Genomic DNA, 19,343 nt, shown 5'->3' on the forward strand with positions numbered 1-19,343 from the left:
AAGAAGCAAGTGGTCTTCAATTTGTTTCCTCACTTCCTCAAGACTGTTAGACCTAATCAAAATTATTGAAGGTACCTAGTCTTCATTTTGTTCTTAAATATCAGTCCACAGAACCATAAATTGAGAGCAATCATTCATTCTATCACCTACTTCCCATCAATTACCAATACTGTCTAGTCTACCTTCAAGGGTATTCTCTTCTCTGTCTTTACGCCATTGTCTTCATCCAGGCACACATTATCTGTTACCTGGATGTACAATGACCTTCTAATTAAGCCTCTTGACTCAAGGCACTCCAATCCATTGCCAAACCATCTCACACATTGGTTACCTGAGTAATCTTTTGAAAACACAAATATAACCTTCCCTGGGACTAATCCCTATTCGACCCCACCCCTAGCCAGTGGTGCCTGTCACTGGCAAGGCAATGTCTAAACCTCTTAACAGGACATCCTACTCCCCTCACAATATAGTCTTTGTCTCCCTGTCTAGACGCAGTTCTTGATGCTCCCTTGACTCATACACACATATGTATAACAATATCATTTTTCTTACATTCCCCTGAACATACCACGCAATTTCAGTGTCCTGGCCCACTCTGTCCACTATACCTAGATTCATTTGTTCCATTATGTATCAATCCTGAGCGTTCTTCAACTCCCAACTGAAGAATTATTTCCCCTGTAAAGCTTTTGCTGATATCCAGGCAGCATTAACTATACTCCCTTGTGTTACTACCATGTAAGTATTACATCATCTCTAAGCCTCAATTTCTCCAGTTGTAAAATATACATGACAAGAGTGTATGTATATAAAATTATTATCAGGATTAAATGAGATAATACAGGTACAGCTTTTAATAAAATGCCTGACGCGCAGTAGCCATGCAAAAAAAAGCACAACTATTCGTGGTGTTATCATATTAAGGCATTTTTTGTACTCTTGCATATTTCTTAGTTCATCTGTCGCTACACTGTGAGATTATGAGCTTCTTTTGCTTGGAGGCTTTCTCTTTATCCAGCTCTGTTTGACCAAGGATAGGCACACTGCCTGACACAGACAGGTAACTTGCAGAATGGATACTGAGGAGTGCAATCAACAAAATAAATAATGTTTTACTATTTTCAGTATAATTCCAACATTTGTCCTTAATTAAATACAAATTAAGTTGTATGTATATGTGAGTTACACACACGCAAACACACACACATGCACACAGTTCTTGGATTCAAAGATGCTAATCGACACAACATCGATGCATTTATTTTTTCCTTCAAAAGCTAAGTGAACTTAATTCTTTAGCAAATTCCCCTTCTGCTTTCCATCTGTGAGAAAACAGAATTATTTTTTTTACTCTTAAAATTCCCATGTCAGAGTTATGTGCTAAAATCAAGTGCTGGAGCTCTGGGTTCTAGGATATTTTGATTCCTCCCTTCCGAAAAAGGTTTTTCTATTGTCACACTGTGAAAGAACTAATATCAACTTTTGAGAAGGATGTACACTGGTCACTTGAAACATCAATAATTGCCAATTTTCAGAACTATTTATTAAGTTGTGAACAAATCACACATTCATGGATTTCAAAAATGCAGCAACCTTTGTTCTAAACTCAATGAGGTGCTTCACTGGAGAAGGTCATGAATCTTAGCCTTGGCATTGCTAGAGTGAAATGCACTAAAATAAATTGCATGCTTCCAATGTGATTGATGTCCAGTTCTATTTGCATATTCAAATAAATACAGTGTACACCAGTGTCCTTTGGGCTGTCCAAAACCAAAGCAAACTGATCTAGGAGATGGGGTGGACTAGTAGGACAGATAGTGATAAAACACTTCCTAACAGACAAGTGAGCTTGCCATTTGTTGAGGAAAAGCCATTCAGAGAAGTGTCACCAGCCTGTGGCTAAAAACATAAATGACAATATTGGCCTCTCTGGAGGATGGGACTGACAAGACTAGGCAGACCTTCAGGGATCTGAACAACAGAACTGGAATGTGGCAGGGAAAATGAGTCAGGCACTCTGTTCTACAGATCACATCACTGTAGCAGGGATGAGAGTGTACAGTAGTTCATGAGTGTGTTGAGGCTACCAAGACACGCTTTATCTAGACCAACAATAAAGAATTTATCCCTGTTCAGGTTTTGGCTCTGGAAAAAGTAGGGGCTAAGCCTGTAAACAAAGTGACCCTGTGTTTGCAGCAAGGGATGGTAGTAACACTCTTTCTTGTTCTACAAAGGAATCTGGGATGCCAAAATGCAGCTACATGAGCCCCCAATGAACAGTCACTCTTTGAGTCAATATCAAGCAAGTGAAGAGTAAGGTATTTTTCTGATCTGCCTTTCCTTACCTACCCACACATCAACTCACTCGTTCATTGCCCTTTAGTTATTTGGTTCTGGATCAAGCCAGAATAGATAGCTTGCTGTGTTCTAGGGCACATTATTGCTTTTGAACTGGGAATATAACCAACATGACAAGTTGCCCATGGTCACCATAATTCAGGAGTGTCTGCACAAGTTCTGCTTCAAAACTCATCTCTGATGGAGAAGTTATAGAAAATTAACATTCATTATTCTTGGCCAGCTGTAGTGTTAAGCCCAATTTATTACTGCACTTACTTCAAATAAAAATATGTTAGATATTGCAGAACTTTTTCACCTATACAGAAGAAGAAATTGAGTTTCAAAGGAGTTTGGTGAATTGTCTGAGGCCACACAGCCACCACCCTGGTATATACAGATACAAGTGAGATCTATCTTTCCAAATATTCTTTTCTTGCAGCTACATGTTGCTGATTCTCAGAAGCATTTGTAGCTCTGTTTATCTTTAAGTAGAGGAACAAAAAAAGAAACCTATGTGCCCTTCACTGGATGGTGAAGAACATAGAAGATAGAAGAGAATCATAGATGATTACTTGGGCAAATAATACAAACCAGGGGCCATTAAGCTGAGTAGAAATACTTTTCAATAAGAAAGACAATGAAGAGACTGAATGGAAAAGGGATCAATTTTAGTGAGGAAAACAGACCACTCCTGACTGTTAATACTTTTTTTTTCTTCTCATTCGTTACCTGGAGTGAGTCTGTGTCATGACTGAAACTCACATGTGTAGTCAGAAAGCTTCATAGACAGCTGGTGTAAAAGTGAACTGTTGAATGAAAGTTACTGTAGTCTAGAAGAGGAACCTCAAGTCCTGAAGTGGAAGAGCTGAACTTATGACAGTGAATAGCTTTATGAATCTGTAAGGGGTACTATATAGTTTCTTCTCCTGACCCACCACTGTCAGCAACAGCAATAAAAAATGTGAGAAGAGAACTGAATGGGAAGAAACAAAGGAAAATGCCTTTACAAGTACTCAATCCTTCAACTTTTCTATGGCAAGGGAAGCCTGTTAGTCAACATATTTAAACTATTCATAAGAACAAATAAATAAATTTCCAGGAAATAAAAGCAAAGATTTAAGTTCTGTTAACTATGTAATTTCTGAATCTAATAGGCAAGATAAATAACCAATTATATAAACTCAGAATTGACAATTTACACTACAGAGGAAAAGAGAGAAGAACTGTAACAGAATGCAATTCAAGTCATCAGAGAGTTACTGAGCACTTATCCCTTGCTGAGATCAGGATTAAGGATCTATCATTTGGAGAGAGGTCAATACATATGTCTATTATAAAGAAGAGCAAATGTCATTGAGATAAGACTGTTGTCCTGTTGAAGAGTCTCTCCAGGGATCCCTCTACGTCCCTGTTCCTTAGACTATAAATGAAGGGATTCAGCAATGGCGTGATCACCGTGTACATCACAGAGACAATTAGTCACTGGAGGCACTGGATGAGGGGAGAAAATACAGTCCAATAATTGTGCCATAATACAGAGACACCACAGAGAAGTGGGAGCCACAGGTGGACAAAACGTTGAAGATGCCCTTGTTAGATGGAGCCTTCAGGATGGTGACCCCAATGTGGCCATAAGAGATCAAGATGCATATTAGTGGTAGAGTAATGACTGCCTGTCCCACTGTGAAAATGACTAGCTCATTGAGGGAGATATCTGAGCATGAGAGTTTGAGTAGGGCAATAAGGTCACAGAAGAAATGGGGGATGGTGTTGTCAGCACAAAGGGACAGTGGGGCCAGGAGGAGAGTGTGAGACAGGGCATTGGTAAAGAAGAAGATCCAGGACACTGCTACCAGTAAGTTACACCGTCCCTCTTTCATGATAGTGGTGTAGCAGAGGGGGTGACAGATGACCACATACCGATTGTATGCCATTAAAGTGAGAAGGAAATTGTCTAGATCAATGAAAAATATGAAAAAATAGATCTGAGTTACACACCCTCCATAAAGAATGGATTGATCCTGAGTTTGCATGCTCATTAACATCTTTGGGACCATGACAGATGAAAGAGAGATGTCAGTGAGAGCCAAGTGGCTGAGGAAGAAATACATGGGGGTGTGAAGGTTAGAGTCCAGCCGGATGAGCAGGATGATGAGCAGGTTCCCCAGCACTGTGATCAGGTACATGCCCAGGGACAGGGCGAAGAACACAGCCTGCTGCTCTGGCTGGATGGGGAGGCCCAGGAGGAGGAACTCGGATGTGCTGCTCTGATTCTCCCTCTTCATACTGATAGTCTTCTCTCTGCTGGGAATAGAGGGACATTGAAAAAGACAGAAACAAACAAATATTAACAGCAGGCAGGTAAGAATAATATCTTGCTACTGATGAATATGCTAGTGTCTGTCTACATTTCTATGTCCCTACAAAAAATCATTTAAAGTAGATCATTTTATCACAAAAAAATGGGATAATTTGCCAAGAGAGTAGAGGGTTTGAAATAGAAGAGAAGACCAGACATGTCTAGTCAGTAAAGAGAAAGCCTCACACTGTCTTAGCAGATGGATAGTAAGGTAACATCTTTCCAATTTCCATTGTTTCTGTACTTTTAAAAACATTCATCAGTCTAGTCATGAGCCTTCGTGTTGTAACATATTCAACTTTTTAAAATTTGGCTTCAAGCCGGGGGCAGTGACTCACGCCTGTAATCCCAGCACTTTGGGAGGCTGAGGCAGGCAGATCACCAGGTCAGGAGATCACGACCATCCTGGCTAACACAATGAAACCCCATCTCTACTAAAAAAACAAAAAAAAATTAGCCGGGTGTCTGTTGTCCCAGCTACTCAGGAGGCTGGGGCAGGAGAATAGCGTGAATGTGGTACATGGAGGATGCAGTGAGGCGAGATCCTGCCACTGCACTCCAGCCTGGGTGACAGAGCAAGACTCCATCTCAAACAAAAAAAAAAATTGACTTCAGAATCTATTAATAAGCAACATATAGGGATGAAGTTTCAATAACATATATCCAAAAGAAATTGGATCAAAGATAGCCAAAGTTTTCATTATGTATAAAGTTGATGAGGAAAAAAAAAACCATGTCTATTGATTACAATATCACCACCATAAAAAAGTAAATCTTACACAAAATACTTAAAGATGAGAGCTTAGGGAGGTAATTAGGTCATGAGCATAGAACCCCATGAATGGGATTAGTGCCCTTATAAGAAGAAACACAAGAATGTCTCAGGCATTGCCATGTGAGGACACAGCAGGAAGGCAACCATCTGCTAAGCAGAAAGTGGACCCACACCAGAAACCAAAGTTGCTGGTACCTTGATCTGGGGTTTCCCAGGCTCCAGAACTGTAACCAAAAAAAAAAAAAAAAGTCTGCTGTTTAAAGTCACCCCACTATAGCAACCCAACTGACTAAGACACTCACTAAACTAAATAATACAGCAAACACCATACCTAGTGGTGATATTTTAAAACATTTCCGTTAAAATCAGGAATGAGAAAAATATGCCAGCTTCCTCCACAGCCACTATCTACCCATTAAAATATTCTAGGGGGGCGGAGCAAGATGTCCGAATAGGAACAGCTCCAGTCTCCAACTCCCAGCGCGAGCGACACAGAAGACCGGTGATTTCTGCATTTTCAACTGAGGTACTGGGTTCATCTCACTGGGGAGTGCCGGACGATCGGTGCTGGTCAGCTGCTGCAGCCTGACCAGCGAGAGCTGAAGCAGGGCGAGGCATTGTCTCACCTGGGAAGTGCAAGGGGGAAGGGAATCCCTTTTCCTAGCCAGGGGAACTGAGACACACAACACCTGGAAAATCGGGTAACTCCCACCCCAATACTGCGCTTTAAGCCAACAGGCACACCAGGAGATCATATTCCACACCTGGCCGGGAGGGTCCCACACCCACGGAGCCTCCCTCATTGCTAGCACAGCAGTCTGTGATCTACCGGCAAGGCAGCAGCGAGGCTGGGGGAGGGGCGCCCGCCATTGCTGAGGCTTAAGTAGGTAAACAAAGCTGCTGAGAAGCTCGAAGTGGGTGGAGCTCACAGCAGCTCAAGGAAACCTGCCTGTCTCTGTAGACTCCACCTCTGGGGACAGGGCAATAACAAACATAGCCGAAACCTCTGCAGACGCAAACGACTCTGTCTGACAGCTTTGAAGAGAGCAGTGGATCTCCCAACACAGAGGTTGAGATCTGAGAAGGGACAGACTCTCTGCTCAAGTGGGTCCCTGACCCCTGAGTACCCTAACTGGGAGACATCCCCCACTAGGCGCAGTCTGACACCCCACACCTCACAGGGTGGAGTACACCCCTGAGAGGAAGCTTCCAAAGCAAGAATCAGACAGGTACACTCGCTGTTCAGAAATATTCTATCTTCTGCAGCCTCTGCTGCTGATACCCAGGCAAACAGGGTCTGGAGTGGACCTCAAGTAATCTCCAACAGACCTACAGCTGAGGGTCCTGACTGTTAGAAGGAAAACTATCAAACAGGAAGGACACCTACACCAAAACCCCATCAGTACATCACCATCATCAAAGACCAGAGGCAGATAAAACCACAAAGATGGGGAAAAAGCAGGGCAGAAAAGCTGGTAATTCAAAAAATAAGAGTGCAGCTCCCCCGGCAAACGAGCGCAGCTCATCGCCAGCAACGGATCAAAGCTGGACGGAGAATGACTTTGACGAGATGAGAGAAGAAGGCTTCAGTCCATCAAATTTCTCAGAGCTAAAGGAGGAATTACGTACCCAGCGCAAAGAAACTAAAAATCTTGAAAAAAAAGTGGAAGAATTGATGGCTAGAGTAATTAATGCAGAGAAGGTCATAAACGAAATGAAAGAGATGAAAACCATGACACGAGAAATACGTGACAAATGCACAAGCTTCAGTAACCGACTCGATCAACTGGAAGAAAGAGTATCTGCGATTGAGGATCAAATGAATGAAATGAAGCGAGAAGAGAAACCAAAAGAACAAAGAAGAAAAAGAAATGAACAAAGCCTGCAAGAAGTATGGGATTATGTAAAAAGACCAAATCTACGTCTGATTGGGGTGCCTGAAAGTGAGGGGGAAAATGGAACCAAGTTGGAAAACACTCTTCAGGATATCATCCAGGAGAACTTCCCCAACCTAGTAGGGCAGGCCAACATTCAAATCCAGGAAATACAGAGAACGCCACAAAGATACTCCTCGAGAAGAGCAACTCCAAGACACATAATTGCCAGATTCACCAAAGTTGAAATGAAGGAAAAAATCTTAAGGGCAGCCAGAGAGAAAGGTCGGGTTACCCACAAAGGGAAGCCCATCAGACTAACAGCAGATCTCTCAGCAGAAACTCTCCAAGCCAGAAGAGAGTGGGGGCCAATATTCAACATTCTTAAAGAAAAGAATTTTAAACCCAGAATTTCATATCCAGCCAAACTAAGTTTCATAAGTGAAGGAGAAATAAAATCCTTTACAGATAAGCAAATGCTTAGAGATTTGGTCACCACTAGGCCTGCCTTACAAGAGACCCTGAAGGAAGCACTAAACATGGAAAGGAACAACTGGTACCAGCCATTGCAAAAACATGCCAAAATGTAAAGACCATCGAGGCTAGGAAGAAACTGCATCAACTAACGAGCAAAATAACCAGTTAATATCATAATGACAGGATCAAGTTCACACATAACAATCTTAACCTTAAATGTAAATGGACTAAATGCTCCAATTAAAAGACACAGACTGGCAAACTGGATCAAGAGTCAAGACCCATCAGTCTGCTGTATTCAGGAGACCCATCTCACACGCAGAGACATACATAGGCTCAAAATAAAGGGATGGAGGAAGATTTACCAAGCAAATGGAGAACAAAAAAAAGCGGGGGTTGCAATACTAGTCTCTGATAAAACAGACTTTAAACCATCAAAGATCAAAAGAGACAAAGAAGGCCATTACATAATGGTAAAGGGATCAATTCAACAGGAAGAGCTAACTATCCTAAATATATATGCACCCAATACAGGAGCACCCAGATTCATAAAGCAAGTCCTTAGAGACTTACAAAGAGACTTAGACTCCCATACAATAATAATGGGAGACTTCAACACTCCACTGTCAACATTAGACAGATCAACGAGACAGAAAGTTAACAAGGATATCCAGGAATTGAACTCATCTCTGCAGCAAGTAGACCTAATAGACATCTATAGAACTCTCCACCACAAATCAACAGAATATACATTCTTCTCAGCACCACATGGTACTTACTCCAAAATCGACCACGTAATTGGAAGTAAAGCACTCCTCAGCAAATGTACAAGAACAGAAATTATAACAAACTGTCTCTCAGACCACAGTGCAATCAAACTAGAACTCAGGACTAAGAAACTCAATCAAAACCGCTCAACTACATGGAAACTGAACAACCTGCTCCTGAATGACTACTGGGTACATAACGAAATGAAGGCAGAAATAAAGATGTTCTTTGAAACCAATGAGAACAAAGATACAACATACCAGAATCTCTGGGACACATTTAAAGCAGTGTGTAGAGGGAAATTTATAGCACTAAATGCCCACAAGAGAAAGCAGGAAAGATCTAAAATTGACACTCTAACATCACAATTAAAAGAACTAGAGAAGCAAGAGCAAACACATTCGAAAGCTAGCAGAAGGCTAGAAATAACTAAGATCAGAGCAGAACTGAAGGAGATAGAGACACAAAAAACCCTCCAAAAAATCAATGAATCCAGGAGTTGGTTTTTTGAAAAGATCAACAAAATTGACAGACCACTAGCAAGACTAATAAAGAAGAAAAGAGAGAAGAATCAAATCAACGTAATTAAAAATGATAAAGGGGATATCACCACCGACCCCACAGAAATACAAACTACCATCAGAGAATACTATAAACACCTCTACGCAAATAAACTGGAAAATCTAGAAGAAATGGATAATTTCCTGGACACTTACACTCTTCCAAGACTAAACCAGGAAGAAGTTGAATCCCTGAATAGACCAATAGCAGGCTCTGAAATTGAGGCAATAATTAATAGCCTACCAACCAAAAAAAGTCCAGGACCAGATGGATTCACAGCTGAATTCTACCAGAGATACAAGGAGGAGTTGGTACCATTCCTTCTGAAACTATTCCAATCAATAGAAAAAGAGGGAATCCTCCCTAACTCATTTTATGAGGCCAACATCATCCTGATACCAAAGCCTGGCAGAGACACAACTAAAAAAGAGAATTTTAGACCAATATCCCTGATGAACATCGATGCAAAAATCCTCAATAAAATACTGGCAAACCGGATTCAGCAACACATCAAAAAGCTTATCCACCATGATCAAGTGGGCTTCATCCCTCGGATGCAAGGTTGGTTCAACATTCGCAAATCAATAAACATAATCCAGCATATAAACAGAACCAAAGACAAGAACCACATGATTATCTCAATAGATGCAGAAAAGGCTTTTGACAAAATTCAAGAGCCCTTCATGCTAAAAACGCTCAATAAATTCGGTATTGATGGAACGTACCTCAAAATAATAAGAGCTATTTGTGACAAACCCACAGCCAATATCATACTGAATGGGCAAAAACTGGAAAAATTCCCTTTGAAAACTGGCACAAGACAGGATGCCCTCTCTCACCACTCCCATTCAACATAGTGTTGGAAGTTCTGGCTAGGGCAATTAGGCAAGAGAAAGAAATCAAGGGTATTCAGTTAGGAAAAGAAGAAGTCAAACTGTCCCTGTTTGCAGATGACATGATTGTATATTTAGAAAACCCCATTGTCTCAGCCCAAAATCTCCTTAAGCTGATAAGCAACTTCAGCAAAGTCTCAGGATACAAAATTAATGTGCAAAAATCACAAGCATTCTTATACACCAGTAACAGACAAACAGAGAGCCAAATCAGGAATGAACTTCCATTCTCAATTGCTTCAAAGAGAATAAAATACCTAGGAATCCAACTTACAAGGGATGTAAAGGACCTCTTCAAGGAGAACTACAAACCACTGCTCAGTGAAATCAAAGAGGACACAAACAAATGGAAGAACATACCATGCTCATGGATAGGAAGAATCAATATTGTGAAAATGGCCATATTGCCCAAGGTAATTTATAGATTCAATGCCATCCCCATCAAGCTACCAATGAGTTTCTTCACAGAATTGGAAAAAACTGCTTTAAAGTTCATATGGAACCAAAAAAGAGCCCGCATCTCCAAGACGATCCTAAGTCAAAAGAACAAAGCTGGAGGCATCACGCTACCTGACTTCAAACTATACTACAAGGCTACAGTAACCAAAACAGCATGCTACTGTTACCAAAACAGAGATATAGACCAATGGAACAGAACAGAGTCCTCAGAAATAATACCACACATCTACAGCCATCTGATCTTTGACAAACCTGAGAGAAACAAGAAATGGGGAAAGGATTCCCTATTTAATAAATGGTGCTGGGAAAATTGGCTAGCCATAAGTAGAAAGCTGAAACTGGATCCTTTCCTTACTCCTTATACGAAAATTAATTCAAGATGGATTAGAGACTTAAATGTTAGACCTAATACCATAAAAATCCTAGAGGAAAACCTAGGTAGTACCATTCAGGACATAGGCATGGGCAAAGACTTCATGTCTAAAACACCAAAAGCAACGGCAGCAAAAGCAAAAATTGACAAATGGGATCTCATTAAATTAAAGAGCTTCTGCACAGCAAAAGAAACTACCACCAGAGTGAACAGGCAACCTACAGAATGGGAGAAAATTTTTGCAATCTACTCATCTGACAAAGGGCTAATATCCAGAACCGAGAAAGAACTCAAACAAATTTACAAGAAAAAAACAAACAACCCCATCAAAAAGTGGGCAAAGGATATGAACAGACATTTCTCAAAAGAAGACATTCATACAGCCAACAGACACATGAAAAAATGCTCATCATCACTGGCCATCAGAGAAATGCAAATCAAAACCACGATGAGATACCATCTCACACCAGTTAGAATGGCGATCATTAAAAAGTCAGGAAACAACAGGTGCTGGAGAGGATGTGGAGAAATAGGAACACTTTTACACTGTTGGTGGGATTGTAAACTAGTTCAACCATTATGGAAAACAGTATGGCGATTCCTCAAGGATCTAGAACTAGATGTACCATATGACCCAGCCATCCCATTACTGGGTATATACCCAAAGGATTATAAATTATGCTGCTATAAGGACACATGCACACATATGTTTATTGCGGCACTATTCACAATAGCAAAGACTTGGAATCAACCCAAATGTCCATCAGTGACAGATTGGATTAAGAAAATGTGGCACATATACACCATGGAATACTATGCAGCCATCAAAAAGGATAAGTTTGCATCCTTTGTAGGGACATGGATGCAGCTGGAAACCATCATTCTTAGCAAACTATCACAAGAACAGAAAACCAAACACCACATGTTCTCACTCATAGGTGGGAACTGAACAATGAGATCACTTGGACTCAGGAAGGGGAACATCACACACTGGGGCCTATCATGGGGAGGGGGGAGGGGGGAGGGATTGCATTGGGAGTTATACCTGATGTAAACGATGAGTTGATGGGTGCAGCACACCAACATGGCACAAGTATACATATGTAACAAACCTGCACATTATGCACATGTACCCTACAACTTAAAGTATAATAATAAAATAAATAAATAAATAAATAAATAAATAAATAAAAATAAATAAAATATTCTAAAACCATGGTGTATATGTACCACATTTTCTTTATCCACTCTATCACTGATGGGCATTTGAGTTGATTCCATGTCTTTGCTATTGTGAATAGTGCTGCAATGAACATACATATAAAGGAATAGACCATGTCTTTTGCAGGAACATGGATGGAGCTGGAAGCTGTTATCCTGAGCAAACTAATGCAGAAACAGAAAACCAAACACCGTATCTTTTCACTTGTAAGTGGGAGCTGAACAATGAGAACACAGAGAGGAGAACAATACACACTGCGACCTGTCTAGGGAGGCTGAGGGGCTGAAAGCATCAGGCAAAAGAGCTAACGAATACCAGGTTTAATACCTAGCTGATGGGCTTGATAGGTGCAGCAAACCACCATAGCACATGTTTACCTATGTAACAAACCTGCACATCCTGCACACGTATCCTAGAACATTAAAAAAAAGAAAAAAAAACACCTCAAAAACATATTCTAAACCTAAGTTACCAAATCCTGCAAGGCAAGTAGGAACGAGTTTATAATTCCATTGTGCCTTAATTGAAAAGTTCCCTTTAAGTCAAAAATCAATGCCAAATGCCTCATATATATACCTACATACACTAAGTAAATAGAAAATGTTAGGATGTCATTATAACAGTTCTTAATTGGGAGAAAAATTCAGAAGAGCTATACACAAGTTAAGGATACACTTAAAAGTCTTTGCTTCTTTAAGCTGGTGAGTTGAGCATACTCCTATTTCATATAGGAATACCATCCTTCCTTTGAAATTTACCAAAAAGCAGTCAACTAACAGAGTTCTGAATGGACCCGTAGAGAAGACGGGCAAGAATGCCTGGCCCAGGTTCTCTGCCTGTACCTGCTCACTCCAGCATTTCGAGGCCCCCTGGGGCTGTGACCTTAAGGATAGAGCCTAGTATCTGAGGGTAGTATGTTGTACTGATAAAAGCATTGCAATTAGCCCTAGATTCAAGTCCTGCCAACATCACTTCACATTGCAAGTTCTGGGGAAGTGACCCAATTGGCTTGAGCCTCAGTTTTCTCATCTCTAATCTGGAGATAAGACAACAAGCCTAAGTCATGAGAATATTGTGAATATTAAGAAGATAACATTTGTGAAGCGTGACTGCATATAATCTGCAGCAACTCATATTAGTTTCTCACCTGCCATTTCCTGAGTCTCCCTCATTTCTCCCTCTGATTTCCCACTCTTTTCAACAGGCAGATACTGGCAGAGTTGAGGCACAACAAGGTCACTTCATCATGAGACCATGACCTGATGCAGGCAAAAGCCAGAAACAGCAATAATGAAGTTGGGCAGAAAGGCAGCATCCAACCACACCCTAGAGAATGATGGCTCAGATATCTCACTATTCTGGACTTCTCCCTCTCCTTCTCCAGTCTCTTCTAGTTTCTCTCAAGCTATATCAATTGGATGACTCCTTCCTGAACTTGTAAATCTATTTAATCCATGGGATTTAAGACTTTAATATAAAGTCCCCTGAATCCAATTCAACCATGCCTATTTCTAACTGCATAAATTCTGTGTAAAGACCATGTACGGACTCCACTCCACCACATTCAGCCTCCTGATCACTAAAACCTCAATGACTTCTTGCTGATAACTGATATTCCCTTGACAGTGAGGTTGTGTATTATAGAAGACAAAGCATGGGTTTTGAAGTCAGACAGAACGGGTTCAATCAAAGTTCTATGTCTTTGGGCAAGGTAGTGCACATCTTAGGAGCCTCAGTTTTTCCTCTCTAGAATTGTGAACATAATCCCTGAATTATAGCAAAAATTAAATAAGGTAAGGTCAATAAAAACACCTCATCAATAGAGGTGTCATATACGAGATGACATTGTTTCCATTAAAATAAAGTGCAAAGACCTCTAGGGAAGAAACTCAGTGTCTTATCTTCAGTGCAAACCAGGCAAAAGTAATTGGGGTAGGAGATGTTGCCTAGGCTCAAAGTTTGCTGCCTTTGATGAAGGTTTAAGAATACACTAGAGATAACAGGCAGGAAATTATCAAGCAGATTCTAATATCAAGCAGATGCAATATGGATGCTACGTGAAGGAAGAAAGGACCAAAAGCTCTCTAGCTAAACGTGTCCTTCAAACATACTTTCAGAAAGTAGCTGTATTGTCTAAAGGGAAGGAAATGACTTTGGAAAGAGAGGGCTCTCTAACACTGCATGCAGTAAATAAGCCAACATTCTAATATCTAGAACATGAATGATGAGATGAGACCCCTAGCTTGAATTTTGAAGATATGCCCATCAATTTATGTAGCCAGCTGGCTCTATCCCTCATCTCCCCACAAGCTGGGGTTAAAGACATGAGAGTTATTGGCCAGTGGTGAATGTTGCATCCCTGTCTTTTGGAACTGGGAATAAAAAATGACTTCAGCAAGAGTACAGAGAAATGCTGAGCAACTGTATACACACACAAACACGCACACACACACACACACACACACACACACACACACACACCTGCTACTGGAGAAGGATACCAGTCCTGCTCTGAACTTTATGTTCAAGTCATTTCTGGGAATATGGACTGGTTTCTCACCTTCTTTCTAGGAGACCAAGGGACCAGAGTTAGCCTCCAAATTCTGTGGTCGTAAACCTCACTGACATTGGAGAAAAAAAAGTCATGAACCTGGAGCTTACTCTTCTCAATTTACAGGCTTCAGAAATGGAGAGGTAACAACTCTATTCTACCCACAAGGGAGAGGACTCAAGGTGACAGGGCACCAAGCTCATGGTTAGAGACTTGCATTAAACATGCATTAATTGCTCAGTTTCCCTCCTACTCTCCCCAAGACAGATGCCATTGGGCAGTGGTCTCCAAACTTTGATGTTCATCAAAATCACCTGGGGAGTTTGTTAAAGATCAGGTCCAAGCTCCACCTGCAGAGATATTCATTCATGAGACCTGGAGACAGGTAATCCTGAGGTAAGTGGCTCTAAGGGCAGACTTGAAGGAACCTCTGTCCTTAGGAAGAATGTCAGGCCCTGTGAATTTAAGTCCAAAAGGAGATGGGGAAAGACCTCTCCTGCCAGATTCTGGTTTCCCCTAGTTAGGTGTTAGGTTGAGATGTCTATAAAGACTTTTCTCTCAAAAGAAAATTCTCTTTTGTTTTGCTGCTTATAAAACTAATTCTTCTTCATGATGGAAATACAAATAATATAAACATGAAAACAAAGGAGAAAGTCAAAGTATCTCACCCTTTCATGATTCATTTTTTATCCTTCTAAGAGGGCATTTTCATTATTCATAATAGCAAAGACATGGAATCAACTTAGGTGTGTATCAATGGTGGACGAGATCAAGAAAATGTAGTACACCATGGAATACTATGAAGCCATCAAAAAGGATGAAATCATGTCCTTTGCAGCAACATGGAAGCAACTGGAGGCCATTATCCTAAGCAAATTAACACAGAAACAGAAAACAAATACTGCATGTTCTCACTTATAAGTGGCAGCTAAACATTAGGTACACGTGGACAGGATGGGAGCAATAGACACTGGGGACTACTAGAGAAAGATTGAAAAACCAACTATTGGGTACTACGCTCACTATCTGGCTGATGATATCATTTTTAGCTCAAACCTCAGCATCACGTAATATACCCATGCAATATACCCTGACATGCACCCCACGAATGTCAAACAAAAGTTGAAATTAAAAAAAAATAAAATGACTTTTATTCATAAACATGTCTGTTTATGTAATGAATTTATTTTATAGTACTTTATAGCTTTCATTTTCTGTGATAATTTGTCACCATCTTTTCACTTCTATTTCTATGCATATCAATACATACATATCTACTTAAGATTTTTTATCTTATTCACTGTTAAATTTTATTAAAGACTATGAAATGCCTTGAAACCATCTCTTCTGTGAGTTGTCTGATTAAGGCTACGTTAATATCTTCAAAAGCATCAGTTTTAATGTGCTGCACTCTTAATTCCTCAGTGTCTGCGGCTTGCCCTTTTGAAAAGAGGAGAAACAACTGTGAAAATGCTTGTGAATCATAAGTGGGAGTTGAATGATGAGAATCATGGACCCAGAGAGGGAACATCACACACTGGGGCCTGTCGGGCGGTGGAGGGCAAGAGGAGGGAGACCATTAGGACACATACCTAATACATGCGGGGCTTAAAACCAAATGACAGGTTGATACGTGCAGCAAACCACCATGGTACACGTATACCGATGTAACAAACCTGCACGTTCAGTACATGTATCCCAGAACTTAAAGTAAATTTTTTTTAAAAATGCTTGTGAAAATACATGAACAATGGAAGTTCAGGGTGAACTCTGTGGAAAGACAGGCAACAATGCCAGATTGTTTTCTCCCACCCAAGCCTAGGTGAAAGATTATGGAATGAAATTAGCTGAATAACAGGGAAGTTGCTACTACAATATTCCACACATAGATCAAATATCAAACTCCTTCAAAAAGGACAAGAATTTCTATCTTCGTATCTCAGACTACTGTTTAAGCCATCACCAATGCCATCCCAGTTACTGCTTACATAATAATTAGCCTTATCTTTATGTATAAAATTGAGTAAACATATTGCATTTTGCATAGAGCCAATGTGAGATAAAGAGGGGACATAAAGACTGGGATAAAAATGACAATAATGTGGATTCGATCCACAACAAATGCTATTTTATGGGATATGTCAAAAAGCCTGGCAAACTCAGTGAGCATTTATAAATGAATGACATCATTTAACATAAAACTGTTTAATATTCTGCCAAGAACTCGTGTCCCTTTGTGGGGTTATAGTTTTTCTGAAATCATCTAGTGCTTTCTAACCAATATACAATTTAATGTACATCACGTGTGAAATTTGAGTGACATTAGAAAAGTTACATGGCACACTGAAATTCCACCAGGCTTAATGGAAACAAGACACAGATGGACATGAGATGTAATTTTTTTCCAAACTTTGGCTTCATTTTCATTACATATATAGGTTGGCATGATGATACAAACCATGATATGGAGTAGCTGGGTATTTCTTTTTTTTTTTTTTTTTTTTTTTTTTTTTTTTGTAGCTGGGTATTTCTATGTTAGATATAAAAGAGATAAGAAAAGCTGATAGCTGATACAGGAGACATCCTCCTATATTAGAGATTGGGGAGAGGAATTTACTACAGTCAGAGTTAATACAAAAATATCAACACGAATCACTGATTTCTCTATTACTGAAATAAGCTGTCTCTTGTTTTACTCCATCTACTACCAGAATTCAGGTGAGGTGTTATAAATGTGCATCCCTCAACTTCCAAGATTTAGTGAACATTCTACAGCATCGTTTCACGTGGCAGCTTGTTAGGAATGCAAATTCTTAGACCTCACCCAAAATTCTACTAAATCATAATTTGTAGTAGTAGATCCAAGGAATTTGAGTTTTGACAATCTTTCCAGGAATTCTCATGTACCCTAACATTTGGGAAGCGTTGCTTTTCATTCTTCATTTGGAAGACAGGGCTCTTCATTCTTCATTTGGAAGACAGGGCTCTCTTTCTCTTCATGAAAGAGAGTCAGTGCTGAATCTGGAGTGGCATTTTTAGGAAAATGATGCTTTCCAAGAATTAGCACTCGAATTTGGTTATATTTCCAAGGAGACTGGTATGAAGCACTACTTCACTAATGATCGCACTCAGTCTACATTATAGAGAATAGTAAAATAATACAGCTAATTCTTTCAATTCTATGTTGTGTTAAAGCCTGGGGTTATGGGCCAAAAGTATATATGTCTCCAAACATCTTCTCAAATAAGGGATAAGAAAACTGTATATTATTGTATTATGTCCCTTCTCCAAGTTGCAGAAATAAATAATACAATTAATTTGTCATTCACTGCTCAAAAATTATTTGTAAAGAATAACATTGTTAATAAGAGAATGGAATTCTGGTCAACAAATATTTACCAATTACATTCAACATGTTAACATTTGTCTTAGGGCTTCAGGACATAAAAGGTTTTGAGACATATTCAAATGGAAAATCAAATATATGAAGTAAACCAAAATGAGATTCTAATTTTTAAAAAAGTCAGATATCACCAAGAGAAAAATGTTGCTCTACTGAAGAGTTTTCCAAGGGCCTCTTTCACGTCCCTGTTCCTAAGGCTGTAGATAAAGGGGTTCAACATGGGTGTGACCACGATGTACATGAGAGCCACAGTAACATCCTTGTCAATAGAACTGCTTACAGTTGGGAAATGTTACTGGCCAAATATTGACCCATAATAGAGAGAAACCACAGAGAGATGGGAGGCACGTGTGGACAATGCTTTGTGGATCCCTTTGGTTGAAGGGACCCTCAGGATGGTGGCCCCAGTGTAGCCATATGATACCAGAATACACATGAATGGCAGGGTAATGACCACCACCCCTACTGTGAACATGACCAGCTCATTGAGGAAGATATCTGACCAGGACAGCTTGAGCAGGGCAGCAAGGTCACAGAAGATGTGGGGGATGGTGTTCGCAGCACAGAAAGACAGCTGGGTCAGGAGAAGGGTGTGAGAGAGGGAGCTGGCACAAGACAGAATCCAAGATACAGCCACTAAGAAGACACAGAGCTCTTCCCTCATGATGGCAGTGTAATGGAGAGGGTGACATATGGCAGCATATTGGTCATACGCCATTGATGTAATAAGGAAGCTGTCCAGGTCAGTAAAAAATATTTAAAAATACATCTGAGAAATGCATTCCTCATAAAGGATCGATTTGTACTTAGTCCACATGTCCATCAGCATCTTAGGGACAGTGACAGATGAAAAGGAGACGTCAGTGAGGGCCAAGTGGCTGAGGAAGAAATACATGGGAGTGTGAAAGTTAGAGTCCAGCCAGATGAGCAGAATGATGAGCAGGTTCCCCAGCACCTTGTTCAGGTACAGCACCATGGTCAGGAACAGGGCGAAGAACATGGCCTCCTGCTCTGGCCGGATGGGGAGGCCCAGGAGGAGGAACTCAGACACACTGCTCTGGTTCTCAGAGCTCATACTCCTTCACCCTCTGATGGAGATGAAGGATGCTTGAGAATATTAGAGACTTTGAAATTATCATTTTTAGCAGTCATATTAAAAGATGTACATTTTAACATAGACACAGGGAGAGGAACAACACACACTGGGGCCTATTGGGGGTCTGGGGGGAGGAAGAGCATCAGAAAAAATATATAATGCATTCTGGACTTAATGCCTAGGCGATGG

At 40.3% G+C, this 19,343-nt stretch overlaps 1 protein-coding gene across 1 annotated transcript; it reads right to left on the bottom strand.

The window, feature by feature from the left end:
* Positions 1–18,185: 18,185 nt before the first annotated feature.
* LOC126937238 (olfactory receptor 1J2) lies at positions 18,186–19,133 on the bottom strand. The gene is given in 1 exon segment (XM_050760672.1): positions 18,186–19,133. A coding segment is annotated over 1 exon segment (948 nt).
* Between the last annotated feature and the right edge of the window lie 210 nt (positions 19,134–19,343).

The sequence above is a fragment of the Macaca thibetana genome, chromosome 15 (genome assembly GCF_024542745.1).
Source record: "Macaca thibetana thibetana isolate TM-01 chromosome 15, ASM2454274v1, whole genome shotgun sequence".
NCBI lineage: Eukaryota > Metazoa > Chordata > Mammalia > Primates > Cercopithecidae > Macaca > Macaca thibetana.